The 19347-nt window shown below is 39.3% G+C and overlaps 1 protein-coding gene and 1 long non-coding RNA gene across 2 annotated transcripts in view; both read left to right on the top strand.

The window, feature by feature from the left end:
- LOC113582245 (synaptonemal complex protein 2) overlaps positions 1-19068 on the top strand; it is a 25470-nt gene extending 6402 nt beyond the window's left edge. Inside the window, exons 10-40 of the mRNA XM_035522658.1 lie at positions 1802-1854; positions 1948-1993; positions 2127-2231; positions 2350-2410; positions 2633-2781; positions 2977-3051; positions 5292-5420; positions 5621-5726; positions 5856-5986; positions 6287-6344; positions 6442-6493; positions 6763-6863; positions 7118-7410; positions 8393-8398; positions 10647-10809; positions 11123-11187; positions 11326-11490; positions 11578-11640; positions 12107-12410; positions 12509-12723; positions 13070-13273; positions 13374-13428; positions 13495-13671; positions 13844-13918; positions 14228-14397; positions 16412-16506; positions 16600-16699; positions 16914-16972; positions 18633-18711; positions 18801-18857; positions 18997-19068. Of these exons, the coding sequence (XP_035378551.1) occupies positions 1802-1854; positions 1948-1993; positions 2127-2231; positions 2350-2410; positions 2633-2781; positions 2977-3051; positions 5292-5420; positions 5621-5726; positions 5856-5986; positions 6287-6344; positions 6442-6493; positions 6763-6863; positions 7118-7410; positions 8393-8398; positions 10647-10809; positions 11123-11187; positions 11326-11490; positions 11578-11640; positions 12107-12410; positions 12509-12723; positions 13070-13273; positions 13374-13428; positions 13495-13671; positions 13844-13918; positions 14228-14397; positions 16412-16506; positions 16600-16699; positions 16914-16972; positions 18633-18711; positions 18801-18857; positions 18997-19068 (3483 nt within the window). The remainder of the gene's footprint in view (positions 1-1801; positions 1855-1947; positions 1994-2126; positions 2232-2349; positions 2411-2632; positions 2782-2976; positions 3052-5291; positions 5421-5620; positions 5727-5855; positions 5987-6286; positions 6345-6441; positions 6494-6762; positions 6864-7117; positions 7411-8392; positions 8399-10646; positions 10810-11122; positions 11188-11325; positions 11491-11577; positions 11641-12106; positions 12411-12508; positions 12724-13069; positions 13274-13373; positions 13429-13494; positions 13672-13843; positions 13919-14227; positions 14398-16411; positions 16507-16599; positions 16700-16913; positions 16973-18632; positions 18712-18800; positions 18858-18996) is intronic.
- LOC118240721 lies at positions 8064-8633 on the top strand. The gene is made up of 4 exons (XR_004775599.1): positions 8064-8140; positions 8219-8255; positions 8393-8436; positions 8599-8633. It is a non-coding gene; the product is annotated as an uncharacterized LOC118240721 (long non-coding RNA).
- Positions 19069-19347: the final 279 nt, after the last annotated feature.

Here is a 19347-nt window from a genome sequence, read left to right as displayed (position 1 = left end):
TTGCTTTCACCTGTCTCGTGTGTTGTATTTAAGCCCTATGTTTCTTTCGTCTAGTACTGGTTATTGTTATTACTACCAGTCTGTCATTATTCTGTTTCCTGTTTGCTTGTAGCTTCCTCTTTTTTCTGTTTTCTGGCCATCTGTATTTAACTTTTAAGTTTCCAGTCTACCCTATTCCATAGCCTGTTTCTTATTAGCCCTGTATCTTGTTTTATTCATCCTGTTTCCCATAGTCTTTCTTTTGAACCAGTATTTTGTTTCTTGTGTCCCATATTCAGTTCCCTGTTAGCCTATATTCTGTTTAATTTCTAGTTTTTGTTTGTTGTAGCCTGTTACCTGTTAGCCTTTTTTCCTGTTACTTTTGTTGCTGTAGCCAGTTGCCTGTTTGCCTTTGTATCTGTTCTTTGACTTGTTCTTTTACCGTGTTGCCGTTACCCTGTTCCTGGTCTCTGTGATCTTTTAGTGTTACATTTACTCTAGTGGTTGCCTGCTTTGTTCCTTGTCTGATGTTTTCATTTCTCTTTTCCGGTTTCATTTACAACCCTGGACTGTTCTAATGACCCTGAACATGGATTTTCCCTTAATAAAAGTTGTTCATCTCAGTATTTGCATTCTATCTCTACTCGCCTGTCGTCACACATCCTGCCTTCAATTTATCTACCTCTCTGTGTGACAGCAGTTTATGAGATGATGTAACTCCTAACAAAATTAATAGTGTCAAATAAGAAATACAGACATAACTTTAAAAAATTGCAGACACATCCCAAAAAAAACAAACAAAACATAATTGGCATTCAGGCACTTAAACCTGCCTGAGGGAGTCCCTCTTTCCTTTCTTCTGCTAATTCAGTAGCTGCTTCTGCCTCTCGCCATCATCCAATATGTCACGGGGATGTCTAATGCTAGCCTGCGTTGGAATGATATGTATAACGGCACACATAACAAAAGCAGCGCAGCAGGTGAGAATCTGAGCCCACCTGATGACTTGTGTAGGCACTGGAAGTGCATCTTCCAAAGGTCTACAACTCACTTAAAACTGTCTTTCAGTGTGCACTGTTATACCGCTCTCCTGCTGCAGTTTGGGGATTCAGCAGAAGAGTTGGCAGGTATGCACAGGCAATACCTGCCATCCACCCAGTAAAAACGGACCGGCAAACGCACTATCCTTTGCCATCTGACACACCCCAGAGTTTGCTCAGAGGACTGTGTCATGTCTTCTAGGCCATTGGCCACAGTGTATATAGAGGCCCTGATGGTTGCATATCTCCTCCGAGAACGTTTAATAACGTGCACATACTTGGAGAAAGCAGCTTTGCTAAGTCAATGGGTGAGCTATATGGTGGGACTAAGCAAAATTTCAAAGTGCACCAAACCAAGTAAGGTTATATATGTGAACCCCTGGGAAGTCTGTAATTCTATATTGATACATCTTTACTGATACCTTAGGGTGTTCACATATCATAGTTATTTGTTTACATGTTTCTTTAATTAATAAAGGTTTTGAGAAACACTTGCAAATTAAACATTTTTAAGGTAAAGTTAAGAAATTTCTTAGCATAATGAAGTTTTTGGAATTGCACCACAGGTCAGTTTTAATCATATACTAAATCAACATTAAAAAAAGTATTCCTAATTACAGTACATGACAACTATAATCCAATATATTTTTCATGAACCTATTTGGAGTAATTAAGGTTTATTTAAATATTCAGGTTTTACATTAAGGGAACATAATTAAATAAAATTTAGAAAATAAAAACGTTATTGGGGGGGCTTTATTTTTTGTGTGTGTTATTTGCAGGATTGTCGAAAATTTCTAAACCTAGTAAATGGAATACAAGGAGATGGACGAAGGTAGATCCATTATGAATTCCATAATAATTTTAATTACTCATTTGTGTCATTTCTCAGTGGTATTATAATATTGCAAGGTTTGCTTTCTTTCAGTGTGTTCTCATACCCTTGTCTGGAGGTGTTTTTGGACAAGCAGCCGGTCAGTCTTCATTAATATGCTAAAACATCAAATCCCTAACATGCACATTTATTCATAAATATTCACTTGTGCACATGCGAGTAATACTTCCCTGAGCATTTCAGTATTAACTGCAGTGGTGCATTACTTACAGCTGTTAATGCCTGTGGATGAGAATCTTAAGGAGTTTTGGATTGACTTTAACCTGGGAAGTCAGAGCATCTCCTTCTACTTTTGTCTAGCTGGTGATGTGGCCCAGGTATTTTTCCTGGAGTTGTTTAAACATCGATGTAATTTCTGCACACTTAACTCAAGCTGTGGGTTTCTTTCTTTCATGTCATGTTTCCCTTTTTCTCTCATCTCTTATTTCTCAGCAGGAGGGTCAGTGGGACACTTTGTGCATAGCGGAAAATGAGGTGTGCAGTTACACAGTGGAAGGTAATCAGATAACATAACTTGAGCAGAGCTAATGAGCTTCATTCACAAGGCACACAGTTCAGATTTTCAATATGTTCAAGAGAATATGAGGTTTTTCTGAATGTTTGGTAAGTAGGTGGTTTGGCCACCTCTGCCATGTCTGTAGTGGTAAAAAAAATCTTGGCCATATCTTTTAGAAAGACTAAATGCTCAAGATGCATCCTATGTTGTACCCCTCCCTAGAAGAGAAAGATGTGAAGGTGCTGCAGCTGGTTTTAATTGAGCCACTGTGCCTGAGCAATTGTGAGGGCTCCAGACTTTTCATCCACTTCAGCGCCTCTTTAGACATCCTCCAGGCCACCAAAAAAGTTTATGGAGAGTACAAGAATAAAGTGAGTTGTGACAAAACCCAGAGTTTGATGCGGATATAAATTAAATGACGGCTTTCTCATAATACAGTTCTGATCTGCAGATTCTCTTTGAGTACATATGCTTACTTCTGCCTTAACCAGAGAATTGAGTGTTATATGAATCATTTTGATATTGGAATTTTGTAGTCTTATATATTCCCTGTTGCAATATTTCAGAAATTCATTCCAAAGACCACCACATCTGTGGTTAAAACCACTGTCCAAATAATTCTGGATGATGGAGGGTCACAGGTGAGGATTTGTGACTAAGAACATGCTGATTAAGGATGTACTAGTAGTAATAGTAGTAGTAGTGGTAATTTTACAAGTAATATGACAAAATGTCACATTTATAAAGACATTTGAACTGCTTCTGACTTGTTCGGGTTTTAAAATGCTATTTCTTTTATAATAGGTCAGTGTTAAAAGTCCTTTTTTTCCACCAAAAACCAGAAAACAATATGGAAGTCATCATTTATTGTTTTTAAATGTTTTCTATTTAGTGCAGCTCACATAAGATGAATCAAATTGCTCTGTAGTTCTCAAAATGTGGATGCATCTTATTAGAGAACAGGTGTAGTACATAAATGTAATCCAGTATACTAGCTAAGGTCATAAGGAAAGCAGTCAACGAGGCAAAACAAAACAGACTGGGAACAGGCACAGAGGGTAATCCAAAGACACATGTGGCGATCTAATAAACCAGAATAAACACACACAATAACATGGCTCAGAAAGGTAACACGAGTTGACGAGACTTCATAAAGACAAACAGAATACATGGGGCTTGTATACAGGGACTAATGAGAACTAACAAGATATAGGTGATAGCAATAACAGGCATAGATACTAACAAGGGGGTGGAACCAAAAGAAACCAAAACAAAGAAGTACGAGGAAACAAAACCAAGAAGTGAAAAAACAGGTATGTTTGCCATGGAATCTGCGATTCCAGGGACGGGCGAACGTGACAGAACCCCTCCCTTAACGTGTGGTTCTTGATGCGCAAAACAAAAACAAACAGAAAATCAAGAACCAGGGAACAGAACCAAGACACAGGAAACATGGACAAAACAGGAGCTGAGACGTGGCAAAACATGGCTGGGAACAGGAACCAGAGTAGCAGGCAGAGAGGAAGCATGAACAGGACCAGGGATAATGCAAGAAACAGACACAGGTTCAGGGGTAACGCCAGGAACCAGGACTGGGGACGCCACAGACTCATGAGACTTAAATGGGGATCTGGGAAACAAGGTAGGTGATAAAACAGAATGCGGGACAATGGGGGACCTAACAGGACAGAGGCACTGTTGTGTTCGGAGGCAAGGCTGCTGCAAATGATGTGTCCTGAGGTGCTGCGTCAATCAGCTGCGAGCCAGGAGGCGTGGCTGCTGCTGGTGGCTTGTCCTGGGGTGCTGCGGACACGGCCTGAGCATCCCCGAGCACGCCAGATGCGGCCTGAGTGTCCCTGAGCATGCTGGACTTGGCTTGAGTGTCTCTTGAGCACGCTGGCTGCAGCTGGATGTCCGTGAGCTCACCAAGAGCCCGATGCAGGTGCATAGAGCCCCTGCCAAAAAATACATGAATGCTTCCACCTCGGATGTCAGGGTCTTGGGCTGAGTAGCAGGACGGGGCTGGTCCTGGGTGAGACAGAGGAATCCTCCAACACAGGTGCAGACTCAGGCTGGCCCTTAGACTTCCTCTTCCTATGCTTATTCCAGGTGGGCTTAACCTGAACTGTTTCGGGCTACAGGGAAAGGAGGTCATCTGGTGACTGGGTAGAACTAGTCCAATGCAGACCCTTAACATATATATCCACCAAGGCCTGACTGTCAGCGGTGATACAGCATATCCAGCTCTCACCCTTCTTGGAGGTATCAAGTTTATAAAGCCAGTCCAGGGTACCTGGTAGTTGATGTGCTTCCAACTTCCAAAGATGTCTTTCATCAGTAGTCCCATTTGGAAGTGTGAGGAAGTCAGACGCTTCCTTGATAATGTCCCCTAACTCTCTTTGCTGCATCCTGCGATGCTGGGTATATGGTAACTGCCGACTCCAGTGTGAGTTAAGTCTTCGGTAATGTTCCGAGCTCGAACAGAGACGGAGTCGAATGCAGTATGATAACGGGTGCGGTTTATTAGAGAAGACGTGTGGTCTACAAACGTAATGCAAGTGGAACCAAAAGAAACCAAATCAAGGAAGCATGAGGAAACAAAACCAGGAAGTAAACTAACAGGTAGAGTTGCTGTGGGAACTGCGACACCAGGGAGGGGCGAACGTGACAACTGTAATACCAAGATCTTTATTACAAATATTGCGCGAGGTACCAATATTGTGTAGCAATATTTGTCTATATCTGTACTAAACTCAGAAAAATACTTTACTGAAATTATATCATTTGTGCGTACAGCACAGTTAAGTTATATTTAAAATGTATATTTAATAATTTAAGATTTAATAACGTTCCAAATGTTGGGCTGGTGGTGTGTGAACAGGTTCTTTTTCCTGAGAGTCAGGGATCTTCTCAGCCCAAAGAGACAGCAGTACCTATGTCAGTGAGGAGCAACACCCCCTCTCACTCATCTCTCTCTCATGAGAGAGCCGCCCAACATCTCAACCAGCAGGCAATACATTTTTAATGACTTTACATGCAGTGTCCTGCGTTAGTTTGCTATTATCAATCTTGTCATGTATTGTTCATTCTACCTACTGTATTATTAGCATTCTCCTAGTTTTATTGATTTACCTTTTTGATAATGACAGTGGTCATAACTTTCTTATATTAACTAGGAATAATCAACTATTATCTCTGTCTCTGTCTCAGACAATAACACCATTGAGGAGTAAGGTGTCTGAGTCATGTATGTATGTCTCTGGCAGTGCAGGACGTCAGCTCGGCAAAAGCCCTTTCAGCTGTGTGCTGCCTACCTGTAGGTCAACTCATAACATCTTTGTGTTGGAGAGTTTGAAAACATGTTCTCAAAATGTTGTTGGTATTTCTAGCTTTTTATTGCTTTTCTCATGTCAAGTATATTTGTACATTCTCGTGTGCTTGTTAGCTACACCAGTTGGGAAGGCAAAGGTGAAGCCAGCTCTTGAAATGGTGGCCTCAGAGACTAAACTGAGAGAGCTTTTGATAGCTAGACCATCCCACAATATGCCTTCAGATCAGGAAAATGTAAAAAAACAGGTCTGTAGCTAGTATTGCTCAGACTTCCCTAAAGCCAAACTTAGTGATAATATTAAGTTTTGAATACTAAAGTGTTTGTGTGTGTGTGTGTGTGTGTGTGTGTGTGTGTGTTACTAGGCAATTCCAGCTGTGACGAATGTAGACATACAACATCACATGAAAGATTGGAAAGATGTTGAAAGATACCGCAGAGTAAGTTACTGTATAGTAAGTGTTAATTGCTGTTTAGCCAACTTCTTTCTGTAATATTTGTTGTATAATTATTGTGCTATTCTATTCACATTTCTTATGTCTATGCAGCAGATTCCTGTAGACAAAGTATTGGAGATGGTGCAGGCTAATCAAGAAGAGCCTTTAGGTATAGACATATTGTGAATTAAATGTTAAACATCAGTCATATCTAATGCCCTGAAATATTTCAATTTAAACAACTCTTTTCATTGGTCCTGTGAAAGATAACAGTATAGTTCCAGACTCTCAGCCTGCAATGAGAAAAGGAACCTCTATGTAAGTGTGAAATATGTTTAATTCTGTTGCAGCGTGCCAGCTCTCATACAAACAATTTTAAATGGTTGTGGTTAGAGGTTTAAGTGGCGACTATGTATTCTGTGGAAATTGCAAAAACTTACTGAACCATTTTTTAAATTAGAAATTTTTCTTGGTATACTTTACTACTTTACACATTTCATTTCTTTCATTCAATCCAGTGTTCTATTGGTTAAGTCGATCAGTGTTGGCACCAATGCATATAAATGTGCATTTTATAACCTTGTCAGGTTACCAGGCCTCTGTGATATCACCAACAAAAAGAGAATTTCAGTCTCTGGATCACTGTTGCCCTGTCAAAGGGATTTATCCCAGCATCAGTCCAAATCAGGTTAGTCCTTTCCAAAACAATAACTTATGTCATTCATGTTTATGACTGAAATACATGATTCAATTTGTGAAATTAGTTACGTCAGTTCAGACACCTGCCAGTTTACCAGAATTAGTCTTCTAGTAGCAGTATCACCAAGTGTTTTAATCACTTTAAGTAGGTTGTGCCATTTAATATACAACCGACGCTCTACAATCCATTCTCTGCGTGTGTCCCTTCTTCAGAGCTCAGTGCTCCCGTAACTCTTGACTCAGAGCTCCCACCACGACCCTCCTCAGCCCAACATACATCTGCTAGGTTGAGCCACAAGCAGCTGCATGCCCAGCTCACTCACAGACTGGAGAAGGTGTTGTGGGAGCGTGAGCTGCAGGCCAAGCCCTGCCCCGCAGCACAAAAAGGAGTCTCTTCATTGGAGCAACACCTTCCAGAGCCTGCAAGTTTAGGAAAGGGGCCCGGGCTAGTGAAAGGGTTTCGAAAACCCACACCAGCTAAACCTGCCCAGAGCAAACAGCCTAAGGGCAGTTTGACTGAAATGAGCAAAGATACAGTGAGAATCAGTTTATGTAGCTATCTTGATTTTTAAATGCTTATTTGTGTGTGTGTGTGTGTGTGTGTGTGTGTGTGTGTGTGTGTGTGTGTGTGTGTGTGTGTGTGTGTGTGTGTGCACATAGTGAGGGCACTGTAATCACAATTTTAAGTCATTTCAGTGATGAAAGATTTCCGCTTCTACCCCACAATATAATGCATCAACCCTATCTGCATTCTAGTGTTGTAGCTAGTACACAAGACCATAAGTTAATGTACTTGGTCTTGTACCAGGGAAAGGAGGACTCAGAAATTGTTCATGAGATGAGTACAGGCCTCTATCTCAGGTCACTGGGAATAGAACATTTTTCAACATTAATGAATGTTAGCAATATAGTAAAACAATAAAACAGTCCCTTCAGGTTTTCAGTAAGCTGAAGGGAGGAAAATGTTAGCTAGCTGACATTAAATGTAAGAAAAAATACGGTAATATCCTTTGCAAACTGCTAACCCCATATTTAGCAGACTTTTTTCCCCCTTACATTGGGGTCAGCCAGTCACCACACATAAATGATAGACCAATCAGTGTGAGGCTAGATCTAAACACTTTAATCACTGGTTATTTACTTTGTCCAGAACACAGCAAGAGCTGCAGACACTATGGTGAAGCAGATTTCTAACCATTATAAGAGAACCTTTAGTAAATCATCAGTAGAACGGGACTCTTCATTTAACGGCGCACCTACTAACAGGTAACATTGACATACCATGGTGTTTTTGTTTTTATCTAAATATTAGATTTTTTATTGGTTCTGTTCTTTTTTCTGTAGATACATTTTAAAGAGGAATCGGTATCCAACTTCAGCTGTAAGTGTTCAGTTGTATTGATTTATCTTGATGCTAGTTCAGCTATGCACCAAACTCCTAAATAAAGCTTTGTCCCTTTTTTTAGGTTTTTACATACTTAGTGTCATTTGTGTTTTTGTGTGTATTTGTTGTTTTAGGTGAAGGTAGCTGCCAGCACAGCTGCAAATAATCAATCAAAAAAGTATGGGTACCTAATTTTAAACCTTTGAATTTGTATTAAACAACATCATTTACATGTTAACATGAGAGTCAGTCCAAAAATGTAAATATTTCCATGGTTCATTCTCCATAGTTATTCGTATTCAGTATTGTAATCTACTTGATGTTTCATTATTTTCAACAGAGATGTTTATGAATTCAGTCTGGATGTACCAGAGCTCAGTGGTGTAAGGACAGTTCTTACTAACACTGACCATATATTTTTCATTAATGTATAGCATGCAATCCTGATTCAGTGTTTTTCTTTTCAGAGAAAATGTTGGAAGTCTTCTGAAATGTCTGGGATAGAAAGCAGGTAAGGTTTATGTACTTTAACTACACCAACCTCTAGTGTCTAAATCAAGTATTACACTCATAATAGAGAAAATGAACTAAATCTACAAGTTAACAAGCACAACACTGCTTATTAGGGTTATACTCCCTTTGATTTCTACAGTTTTGTTTAAAGAGTTTTCCTTCTTTCAGTATGCTCAGCAGTTTTTTGACTTTGTCCAGGTCTGCTAAGAAGTCCCTTCCCCTAAAGGTCAGATACTCCTTAAACCGTTTACTAGCTGTCATTAACCTTTGTGGTATACTTTTTAATTAAGTGATGCTAATTCTATAATGTTCTGCAATTCCTAAAAGTACACTTGTTGATCATAAAAAAATTGTGTGTCATTGTTCTCAGAAATGTTCATTGGATTCTGTTGTTACAACCTTGTGTGGTTTCCTACCTGATCTCTTTATTCATACTTCTTTGTTCATAACAACTAACTCTTTTGGGGTTTTTTTAAACATTTTTCCCCTAGCATACCTTCTAGTGAAACCTCTGCATTTGCATCGAAGTGTATTTTTTACATTTACAGCATTTAGCAGATGCTCTGCTCCAAAGTGACTTAAGGTAGTTCTTAGTTGTCTCAATGGAAGGAGTCCTTATGCTAGCATACTAGGCCTGGGTCTAAGCATATCATTAGGCTATAACCATGTCATAGGTTGTGTGTGTGTGTGTGTGTGTGTGTGTGTGTGTGTGTGTGTGTGTGTGTGTGTGTGTGTGTGTGTGTGTGTGTGTGTGTGTGTGTGTGTGTGTGTGTGTGTGTGTGTGTGTGTGTGTGTGTGAAGGATCATGAGCTAGGGATTATTCAAGGTGAGCTAGGGATTATTCAAGGAAGAGGTGGGTTTTTACTCTATGTTGGAAGACAGCAAGGACCTCCGCTGTATGGACAGGTAGTGGGAGTTCATTTTGCCATCTGTGTGCAATTACATAAAATAGTCTTGAGGCATGTCTTCCTTGTTCTGTGAAGGATGGTGTTTCAAAACTTGCTGTACTTGAGACATGAACAGTACAAGATGCTGAGACAAGTGTTTTTGGCTTTGTAGGCGAGCATCAGGGTTTTTATTTGGGTGCAGGCAACTACAGAAAACAAGAAAGGGGAACGCAGCAGTGGAATGATAGTGTCACAGTATGTCAGCTTGGGAAGAGTTGTGTGACTGCTTTCTGGTTGAGTTCAGGGGTCTATGGTGTGTGCAGGGAGGAGAGTAAGTTGTGGTAGTCCAGTTCTGGGATGGCTGAAGAAATAACTAACATGGGAAAAGAGTGATAGCTGTTTGTTCAGAAACATGCCTAGATGTTTGGCATTTACAGATGGCGTGATGAGCAAGCTCTCAAAGAAGAGGGCCAGATCTTCGAGCTGAGAGGAATCACTAAGTACATGTAACAGCTCTGTCTTGCTTGAGTTTAGTTGTAGATGATTTGCAGCCATCCATGATGACATGTCAGACAGGTATGGTAAGATCTGAATTGAGATCTGAGGGTGTGCGAGGGGGGAAATAAATTTGGTGCCATCTGAGTGGCAGTGGTAGGAGAAGCTTTGTGAGGATATTACCTCTACTGGAGAATAAGGAGGAAAAAAAGAAGAGGTCCACGCACTGATCCTTGTGGGACACCTGAGGAGAGCATGCAAGGGGGAGATGAGGATCTTCTCCATCCTCTGTTTTGTTCTGAAACTGTTTATTATTTGTTTATTGCACATAGGAATCATGGTAGGAACTAAAACCGACACAGTATTGTAATATATTCAGAGTAATGAATTATCCCTTAACATTTGTGCGTGTGTGTGTGTGTGTGTGTGTGTGTGTGTGTGTGTGTGTGTGTGTGTGTGTGTGTGTGTGTGTGTGTGTGTGTGTGTTTTGTAGCCTGCTGGTCTTAATGTAAAGAAACACCTATTCAGTGACAGTGACACAGACAATATGACAGAGGTTAGCTGGTTAAAATCAGCCAACCGGAAGCCCAGGCCTAAAGTGGCTGACTACACCAGGCAGCCTTCAAAGCCCTCTTTTCCAACTGCAGAAACTACAAGTATGTTTTTCACATTTAGCCTTTTTCTCTTTGTACCAGCACAATGTCTTAAATATGGTAATTTCTACAGATAATAATGAATATAATCATAATCGCAAACCACAATAATAAAATATTGTCCATAGGATTATTTTTCTTGAAATGCAGAACTTTTTAACACTTATTAGTCACTATTACCTACTTAATAACAGTAACTCATATGTGAATCAACATTTTCCTTCTTTTGTTGGTATTACATTATGCTGCATTGCCAGTAATATCTACCTTCCTAACTCAAGAAAGCTGTACATAAAATTTTCATTCTTTCTTTTAGTTGAGTCTCCAAGTGTACCTGTGCTTTCAGACAAAGCTGAAAAGCTGCTGCTTAAATCAAAAAGGGTGAGACCAAAATGAAAGATGTCATAAATTATTTTCATATATATTCCCATATCTTTGATTCAGAGCTATATATATATGCACAGTGTATAGGCTGTGGGTGTCTTCTTTTGTGTAATGCTGCTCTTCACTTTATATCAGAAGAGGCAGAAGAAGGTGATGGAGCAGGAGGATAAGAAAAGCCTAAACATTGCTAGCAGGATGCTCACAAGTAGGCCACAACGAAGTGCAGCTCTGACCAAATGCTACAAAGAGCCATCTGATTCTGAGCGCGAGTTTGAGACTGATGAATCACCTCCAACCAAGGCATGGTTCATTTGCTTCAGTATAAATAGTCTGAACTGTGTGCTGTTGTATGTCTTCTTTATACCTTTCCCTTTTTTCGTTGAACAGAAGTTGCTTGTTAAACAGCCAGAGAGGCCTAAAAGTACAGTCTCACTTCAGACCAGAGGAGAAGTAAAGAATAAAGATAAGACTTCATATAATGCTGTCATTGAACAAACTGCAAAAGACAACAATCAAAAAGAGTCAAAAAGGGGCCAGCCAACCATGAAGGAGAGAGTAGAGACAACACTGGCTATTCCTGAGCAGTCCAAGAGAAAAATTAAAAAGCCACCACTATTAGGATCCACCAAACGACAGAGAGAATGTCGGGCCTCCAAAATTGCCTTATCCTCCACTGACCGACTCAGATGTAAGAATTGGATCTTATTACAATAGTCTCAATGCAAACAGTCTTTTCTTTTCTTTGGTACATATGTGTGTGTGTGTTCATTCTTAGCTGCAGACAAGAGGGCAACCTTGCCCAAATCCCCTCTCATGTCTCCAAGTCCTCTGACCAAGGTAGAGTTTTTTTCCATTATACAAACATTTAAATACTATTAGTCAGTGTTGAAATCTTTAACTCAAATGTGTCAAACAGCCTCAAAAGACTGCTTCACTGCAGGCCACAGGACGAACAGAAAAAAAAGATGAGACTTGCTCTTATGGCATGTATAAACAACCTGAGAGAGAGAAGAAACAGTCAGAAGAAAGCACCACTCAGTTAGAAACAGATCGTTTGAAGTTGACGGAGGAGAAAGCGGACCAGGAGTTAATGTGTCCCGAGCAGACAGAGAGCAAGAAGAGTCCAGATCCTCAGCAACCATCTAAACAACAGGAAGAACCGTGGGCCGCTAAATTTGACTTTTTCTGTCCTTCCCATTTCTCCATTGAGAAGATGAGATGTAAGATATTAGCTTCTATACGGTACATTCAGCTATATTTACTACATCTTTAAGAGCTGCTTGTGTGTGTGTGTGTGTGTGTGTGTTCCTTCCCTTAGCTGTAGAGAACAGTGCAGATTTTCCCAGATCTCCCCTCACACCCCTCCAGCCTCTGCCAATCTCTCCTGTTGGTGTTGTCTCACCCCCTATGGAGCTGCCCAGTCATCTCAAAGGGATTCAAGCTTCCTCCTTCTATAAGACTTCAGGAGGGTACAATGGAGCCAAATTTCCTATTCACCCTCCTGTAACCATTGTTGCTCAGAAGCAAAGTTCTGTAGAGGTATGCCTGGTACATCAAGCCAGTAAGCTGATCTAGTTTTTATTATTAATTTGATTGAAGTTAATTCATGCTAGAAATTATGTCAGCAAATATTATCACAAAATTACCAGTTAGCTTTTTTATATATAGGGGTCCTCTCCTACTTTGTAGCATGAATAATTTATTTCCTTGTGTGATTTTACTTACACCTTTTGTCACATAATTTGATTTCTGGTCTTTGTGGGGTTCGTATTAGTATTGTGCAACCAGAAAAGATGGTTGCTAAACTGTCATAACCCAACCTGTGTCTTGCCCCTCTGTCCTTCTTCAGGAGGCTGAGCTGAGTCCAGTGCCCACTGAGATCCAGCCCCTCATCGCTTCCACAGGTAGAGAAACACTTGCCCACTCCTTCCCACTCAACTCTGCAGACATAAAGGAGAATCTTGGAGACTTGATGAACAGCAGAAGCCTGCAGGCATCCTTTGACAAAGAGTCTGTGATGACACTAAGCCAGTCCTCACACAGATCAAGGAACAACATAACTATGATCTGCACTGAAGTAGAGGTAGAGAGATTTGCTTTTGCCTGCCGTGGCCATCTATTACATTGTATTTGAGCATAGAAAAATGGTCTCCAGCCACGTCATTGTTTGCTATTTTTCACAGAACACACCTGCATGTATGCAAGGAAGCAGGACTGAAGAAAAAGACTTTCAGTCAGGTAATAATATCCCTGGTATTCATACTTTAGTCACAAACATTGATAACTCACATACTGTGTCATCAGGTCCAGCAACCCGTCGGAAACGTCACAGTTCACGTAGTTCTATCAGTCTGTCTGAGACAGACAACAGCGAGGAGGAGGAAGAGGGTGGGACTAAATTTCTGCCCAGAGAACTAACAATCAAAATGAAACCAAGAAGGCTGTTTAAGCCTACAGACAAGCCACAGCCTAACAACAAAGGTTAATGCTGCCAGTTTCTGCTTTTTACTACTACTATACTATAATAAAGCAAGGCCATATAATGCCTAAAGTGTGTGACCTACACGTGACCTAGTAGCTTAGTAATTAATGAAGGTCTAAGGACAGGCTAATAAGAATATGAGATGAAGTATAAATTTTATTTCAGTGAAAGGCTTTGAACAACCCGTAGAATATCAGAACAGCTCTGAGGAAGAGGACAAGGAGAATGTGAGCCCTAGACCCAGAGGTGCAACAAGCAAAAGCTACCACATCCCCCAATGTAGAAGCCCTAATGTAACAGGTAGTTTCACAGCTGAAATAAAGATACAAGCAGAAATCTGTTTATTGATAAGTTTTCATTGCTCATTCTCAGTTAATCTGACAGAGAAGTCAAGATTTCACACTGTAAGGTTACATCATTTAATCTTGTGAATGATTAATGTCAGGCCTTTATAATTGCACTTTCCTTTGACAGCTGAATATGAAAGTGCTCAAATATATTTTTCATGTTTTATTGGTGTGTTGGTGTGGATATTGGTGTGTCTGTGTATCTTAGTAGTTGAAGATCTCGATATACACTCCACAGTATTGTCTAATGTGGTGTCAAGCTGTTGGGACGCGAGTGTAGAAGCAGATGTAGATGTACCACAGCCTTCAATCAGCACTTCTCAGGACATGAGCATTTTCTGCCATCAGTTCAGTTCTGAACTTAAAAGAAAGTTTGAGGTAAAAGGGCTTGAAAATACTTATTGAAGACATATTCACTAAGGAAATTCAGTAAGATTGGAAGTGCACATGGTAATATTTTAGCAATATTTCCATATTGGTCTTTGCACTATAGAAACGTGAAATAAAAGGCTTCCATTGAGAATTCATGTGTTATAAAAGTTCAATTGGAAAATGGTGGTACAAGTCACATATCACTGTAAAAGCCCAGTTGGCTTGGCCTTACTCCACCACCAGAGGAGGGTAGAAAACTTCCTTTGGTCACTTCAGTGCTCAGTACTGAGGCTACAATGCAGCTTACTTGTGCTGTGTTCTAGGAGGTCATCTTGGTAAATGCTTTCTGAGTCAGTCTTGAAACAAATCTCTGGTGTCTTGTGGATGACCCTTGGCCCTATAGGCTCTTAACCGTACAGCACAAGTATTACAAAGAAAAGCTAAAAGAGATACAAAATAAAACATTTGAACTCAGTCTTCTCCAAAGTGTAGCCATTTCCTGAAGGGATTTGGCTCACTTGTTAGTGCTATGGTACCCAAGCTCTGGATTTCTAAGTTTGAATCCTCCTCAGGATGATCTCCTTATTAAATTTAAAGGGGATATTTTTTAATTTATTTTTAATTAATTTAGAAAACTTTTTTTGTTTTCTTCCTTTTCATGCCACTGGTCTACTTTGCACTTGGACCCATTCATGCCTTTAGTTGGTGACTCACCCATTAGCGCTTTGGCCTATGATCCCTAGAGCCTGGGTTATAGGAAGCCAGTTACAGCAAGACTGAAGCAGACTGAAGCTGGTGCCCTCCTGAACTGTGTTCCTCGAACAAGTCTGCCTGCAATGGTGGCATGACATACTGAGTCTCCTGAGGAGTCATATGTGGGAGAGGAGGTGTCTATACTTCCAGGCTGGACCACTTCTGAGTCCATCCCTTCTGTTTTTTTTCTTTATAACACTATTTCTTGGTGGCTACAACAGGAGAAACCCATCAAGAGTATTTCTTCACCCTGGCACAGCAGGTGGTTTTAACAGCATTGCCTTGGTTATAGCTCTAAACCTTCAAACACCATAGAACATCTGTTTCATTACCTTTTTCCTCCAATCCCTCACTTCTGCTGTTCTTGCACATAGTTCAACACAGTATGAAAATATTACTTTTCCTTTAAAAAAAACAAACAAAAAACTAGCAATTTTTATCAACAGCACAACCTGTGCATTGATTGATTCAGTCTGTTGGCATGGGGACCCCAGTACGCAACCTCCTGCTTGGCTAGTCCCAAATCCCCTGCAGTTATTCTGATTAGCCCTGTCCTGACACTAGACTATACATAGCCAATCAAATCTTGTGGGGTACAATTCATCTTTGTTGGGAAAAAAGAGGATGGGGTTTGACCTCTGCCATCAGGTAGAGTGGAGCTGGTCCACATTTGGTTTTTTAAGCAAATATTAGCTGGAAACCTGGGTGTCAGAAGGTGGGAAGGAAAGCTGAGTGTTATCAACATAGCAGTGGTAGGAAAAGCCATAAGATAATATTACATTACCAAGAATGTAAATACCCAAACTTCGAGGGTTGTAGGATTCTACTGGAGAGTCTGCATATGCATGTCTATCCCCTTCATGTTAGAATGCGTCTAGCAGCAAGTAGGACTTGACCCACTTTCATGTGGATTTCAAGATTGGAGAGGGTGGACAAAAGTATTTTGAGTCCATTATGCAACTTGCTAGTGTTCTTTTTTTTTTAGTAGGTAATCTTGTCAATCTTCATATTTGTCTCTGGTCTTTAACCCTATTGATATACAATATATTTCTTAAGTAATCACAGAATAATAATAACAATGGTAATAATAATAATTGGATTTGATAAACTTTCATTTTACTATGATCCATTATCTATTCTATCATAATAATCCAAATATCAACTTGTATCGGTGGCAATCATTGTCACATATAGAAAGTGCAATCTGACTAATTAGTATTTGTGCTATAATATGCTCTGACATGTTACATGCATGGTTGTCTCTCAGAGCCGCTCCAGGAAAATGGATCTCTTCGCTAAACAGTCCCTAAAGGCCTTCAAGCAGCATGTGTCTTCTGTCAGTGTACAGGTGCTCAAGTACAGGTCAGACCAAAAAACATTTTACATTAAGGGAAAGACATTAACTAACTTTGTGGCTAACATACACGCACTCCTTCTGTGTACCTATCACTGTAGATCTCAGAGACTGGAGAAGGTTAAACAAGTTATAATGGATGAAATTAAAAACTTGGAGCAAGATGACACTGCTCTATGCAACATGGAGAAAGAACTGACAGTACATGATCACTCAATTTCTAAAAAGAAAAAACATTTAAATGCATAAAATAAATACGTACATTGTGAAAATGGGGAATTTTGTGATGAACTTTTTTGGGAAATTTGAGGTTTTTACATTTACATTTTACATATTTAGCTAAATACCATAAATGTAAATAGATTTTTCTTTTCTGATATACTGTATATCTGATTTGTCTATGACTTCCTCGAAGACATACTGGAAGAAGCAAGCACTGGCTTTCAATGCATATCATGAGAGAGGGACTCGGAGGTGAGTCTATATTACGGTCTATTTCATTAATCTCTTTAATTGTAGTGTTGTAATTATAACAGACAATAATTTTGACACACAGAAAAAACCTTTACTTAAAATTAAAAACACTACAATTCTGTTTTATATGGTTTATGGAAAGATAGTGGCTGTTTGGGGTGTTTGATGTTGCAAATGAAAGAATTAATCTTTTTTACATAACCATGCCTACATAACTTGTGCAAGTAGGTCTGTCAGGTGCTGGTGCAAATTACACAACAAAAATTGGATACAACAGCCACAGGTCTGCAGACATCAACTAAGAAGCTCTAAGCTCTGGCGTTGTTTTTAATTTTCTACTTTTATGGCTGGGACCTTGTGACAGAACTGGAAGGCCAAGTTTTGGTAACCACTGGAACACAGGTTTAATAATAGCAACCCTACCCTAGGATTGCATACACTAAAGCATACATTACATCATGCTTCCAGTGTTTTCAGTCAGTAAACTCAGATAGAATCCTGAAGCAGCCAAGGCACAATTTAGATGTAAACAAGATGTAAACAAAGTATTTAATAGTGTTTTGCTGTGAAATGCATCTTTCTAGAGAAATGTACTGATTCGTAATTGTTCACAATTGTAGTGCTAAGAACCAAACATCTGAAGCATTTAATGACTCTAAAAGCTACATTCCTTTACTATACAAAATGGTTTTGAATACCTTTCTTGATTCCTGAGACTTTGTTTTGCGATAGTTTTGTTTTAAGGTTTTGGTCTAAAGCATTTTGAATATAAACAATTACTCAGATTCTCCTTGCTTTTATTGTTACAATCCTGTTACAAGCCTTTCAACACGGCTAATGCCAGCACAGCTTTTATTTACAGCTTTAGTTTTCTTACGTATTTGAGAAGATGGTAGAGTATGTGGAGGACTTCGAGGATGTCTGTCACACCATACTGTATTTTCCCATTTATTTTTGCAACCTGGTACTTTGCAGTTCAGCTCCATACTGAACAATTAACCAACAAAGTAAAACTGATCTATCACAGCTCCTCTGATGAATATTCACATATGAGTTTTGCTGACACCATATGACGCACCCCTCCATACCCAAACTACACAAAATGCCTGCAGGGTGAAGAGGTACTTGCATGGCATTTTAAGGAAAAACAGTACCCAAGGAAATGTGTTTTTTTTTTTGTGTGGGGGGGGGGGGGGGGTATTGTTTGTTTGTTTGTTTTTCCTTCGAATTTAGCACTATGTATCATCAGACATGTCTGTAAGTGCTCTGGTAATTTTGGATAAGGATAAGATGGTTATGTTTGCAGTGTAGACATCAGAATGTCTGTTTCCTGTTACTACAATGGTTCCTGACTAAATTTCTCTATAAAGTCATATTTCACATCAAATATTAATTACTTTGTTTACATCTAAACCAATCAAACATGAGGAAATCTTGCAAAATCAGTGGAGTTAACCTTGAAGAAACCTTGATACAGAGGAGGAAGAAAAATCCTATTTCTAAACAGGATTTGGCACCATTAAATCTGATCTCTCAAGTGCACTGGAGAATAGCCTGGCAGTGTTTTTGCTATACTGTAAATCCCAATATTGGTATAATGACAAAGTTTAATTGAATGAAATGTTTGCCTCAATAAAATCCATCTGATTTCTTTTTTCAGACTACAAAACTTAAAAAGTGCCATTGAGCTTAATATGTGCGATAGTTTGGAGTATGAGGAGCAAATTTTCTCAGCAGAGGTGAAAATTTTAACCTTGACCATTACATCTTCTTAGCACTATTTGCTGAGGAGTTGAAAATAAGTACATTTGGCTTAATGTTATTTCAGATGTGTTTGATGAAGAAGGATATGAGGTCTGTTCAGGACCGTTTATTCAAACAGATGGTGAGTAAATAGATTTAATCAGAATATTCACCAGGGCATCAGTTTAATTTTGTTTAAATCAGACTTTTCAAAGTAGCTTGGGTCAAGTATTAGACTCTTTTTACCTAAATGGTCTTTAAATGCTTTGGCATCCTTGTAGCAAGAGGAAGAGTTGCTGAGTATGCGAAGAGGACTACAGACCCTGTTCCTCCAAGATGTCTCCATGTTTTGACTTTAAAGGAAAAAGGCAACTATAGAAAAGCTACTTAGAAGTATTTTCAGATAATTTTTAAAGCTTGTTCTTGTTTTAGAATATTACTGGTTTAGCATTAAAAGTATTTAAATCACAATGGCATTTAAAAGTTTGAATATTTATTATACTTTAGATTTTTTTTTATCCTAGTCTTGTTGGACATTTGTTGGCATTGTTAATATCTGTGCATGTTTTTTATCCTAAGTGCTATTGAGCACATATTTACATGAGATTTTAAACAATAATAATGAATAGCTG

Source organism: Electrophorus electricus, chromosome 24 (assembly GCF_013358815.1).
Source record: "Electrophorus electricus isolate fEleEle1 chromosome 24, fEleEle1.pri, whole genome shotgun sequence".
NCBI classification, from domain to species: domain Eukaryota; kingdom Metazoa; phylum Chordata; class Actinopteri; order Gymnotiformes; family Gymnotidae; genus Electrophorus; species Electrophorus electricus.
Note: the sequence above shows the minus strand (reverse complement) of the source record. Positions and strands in the feature narration are given on the sequence as shown.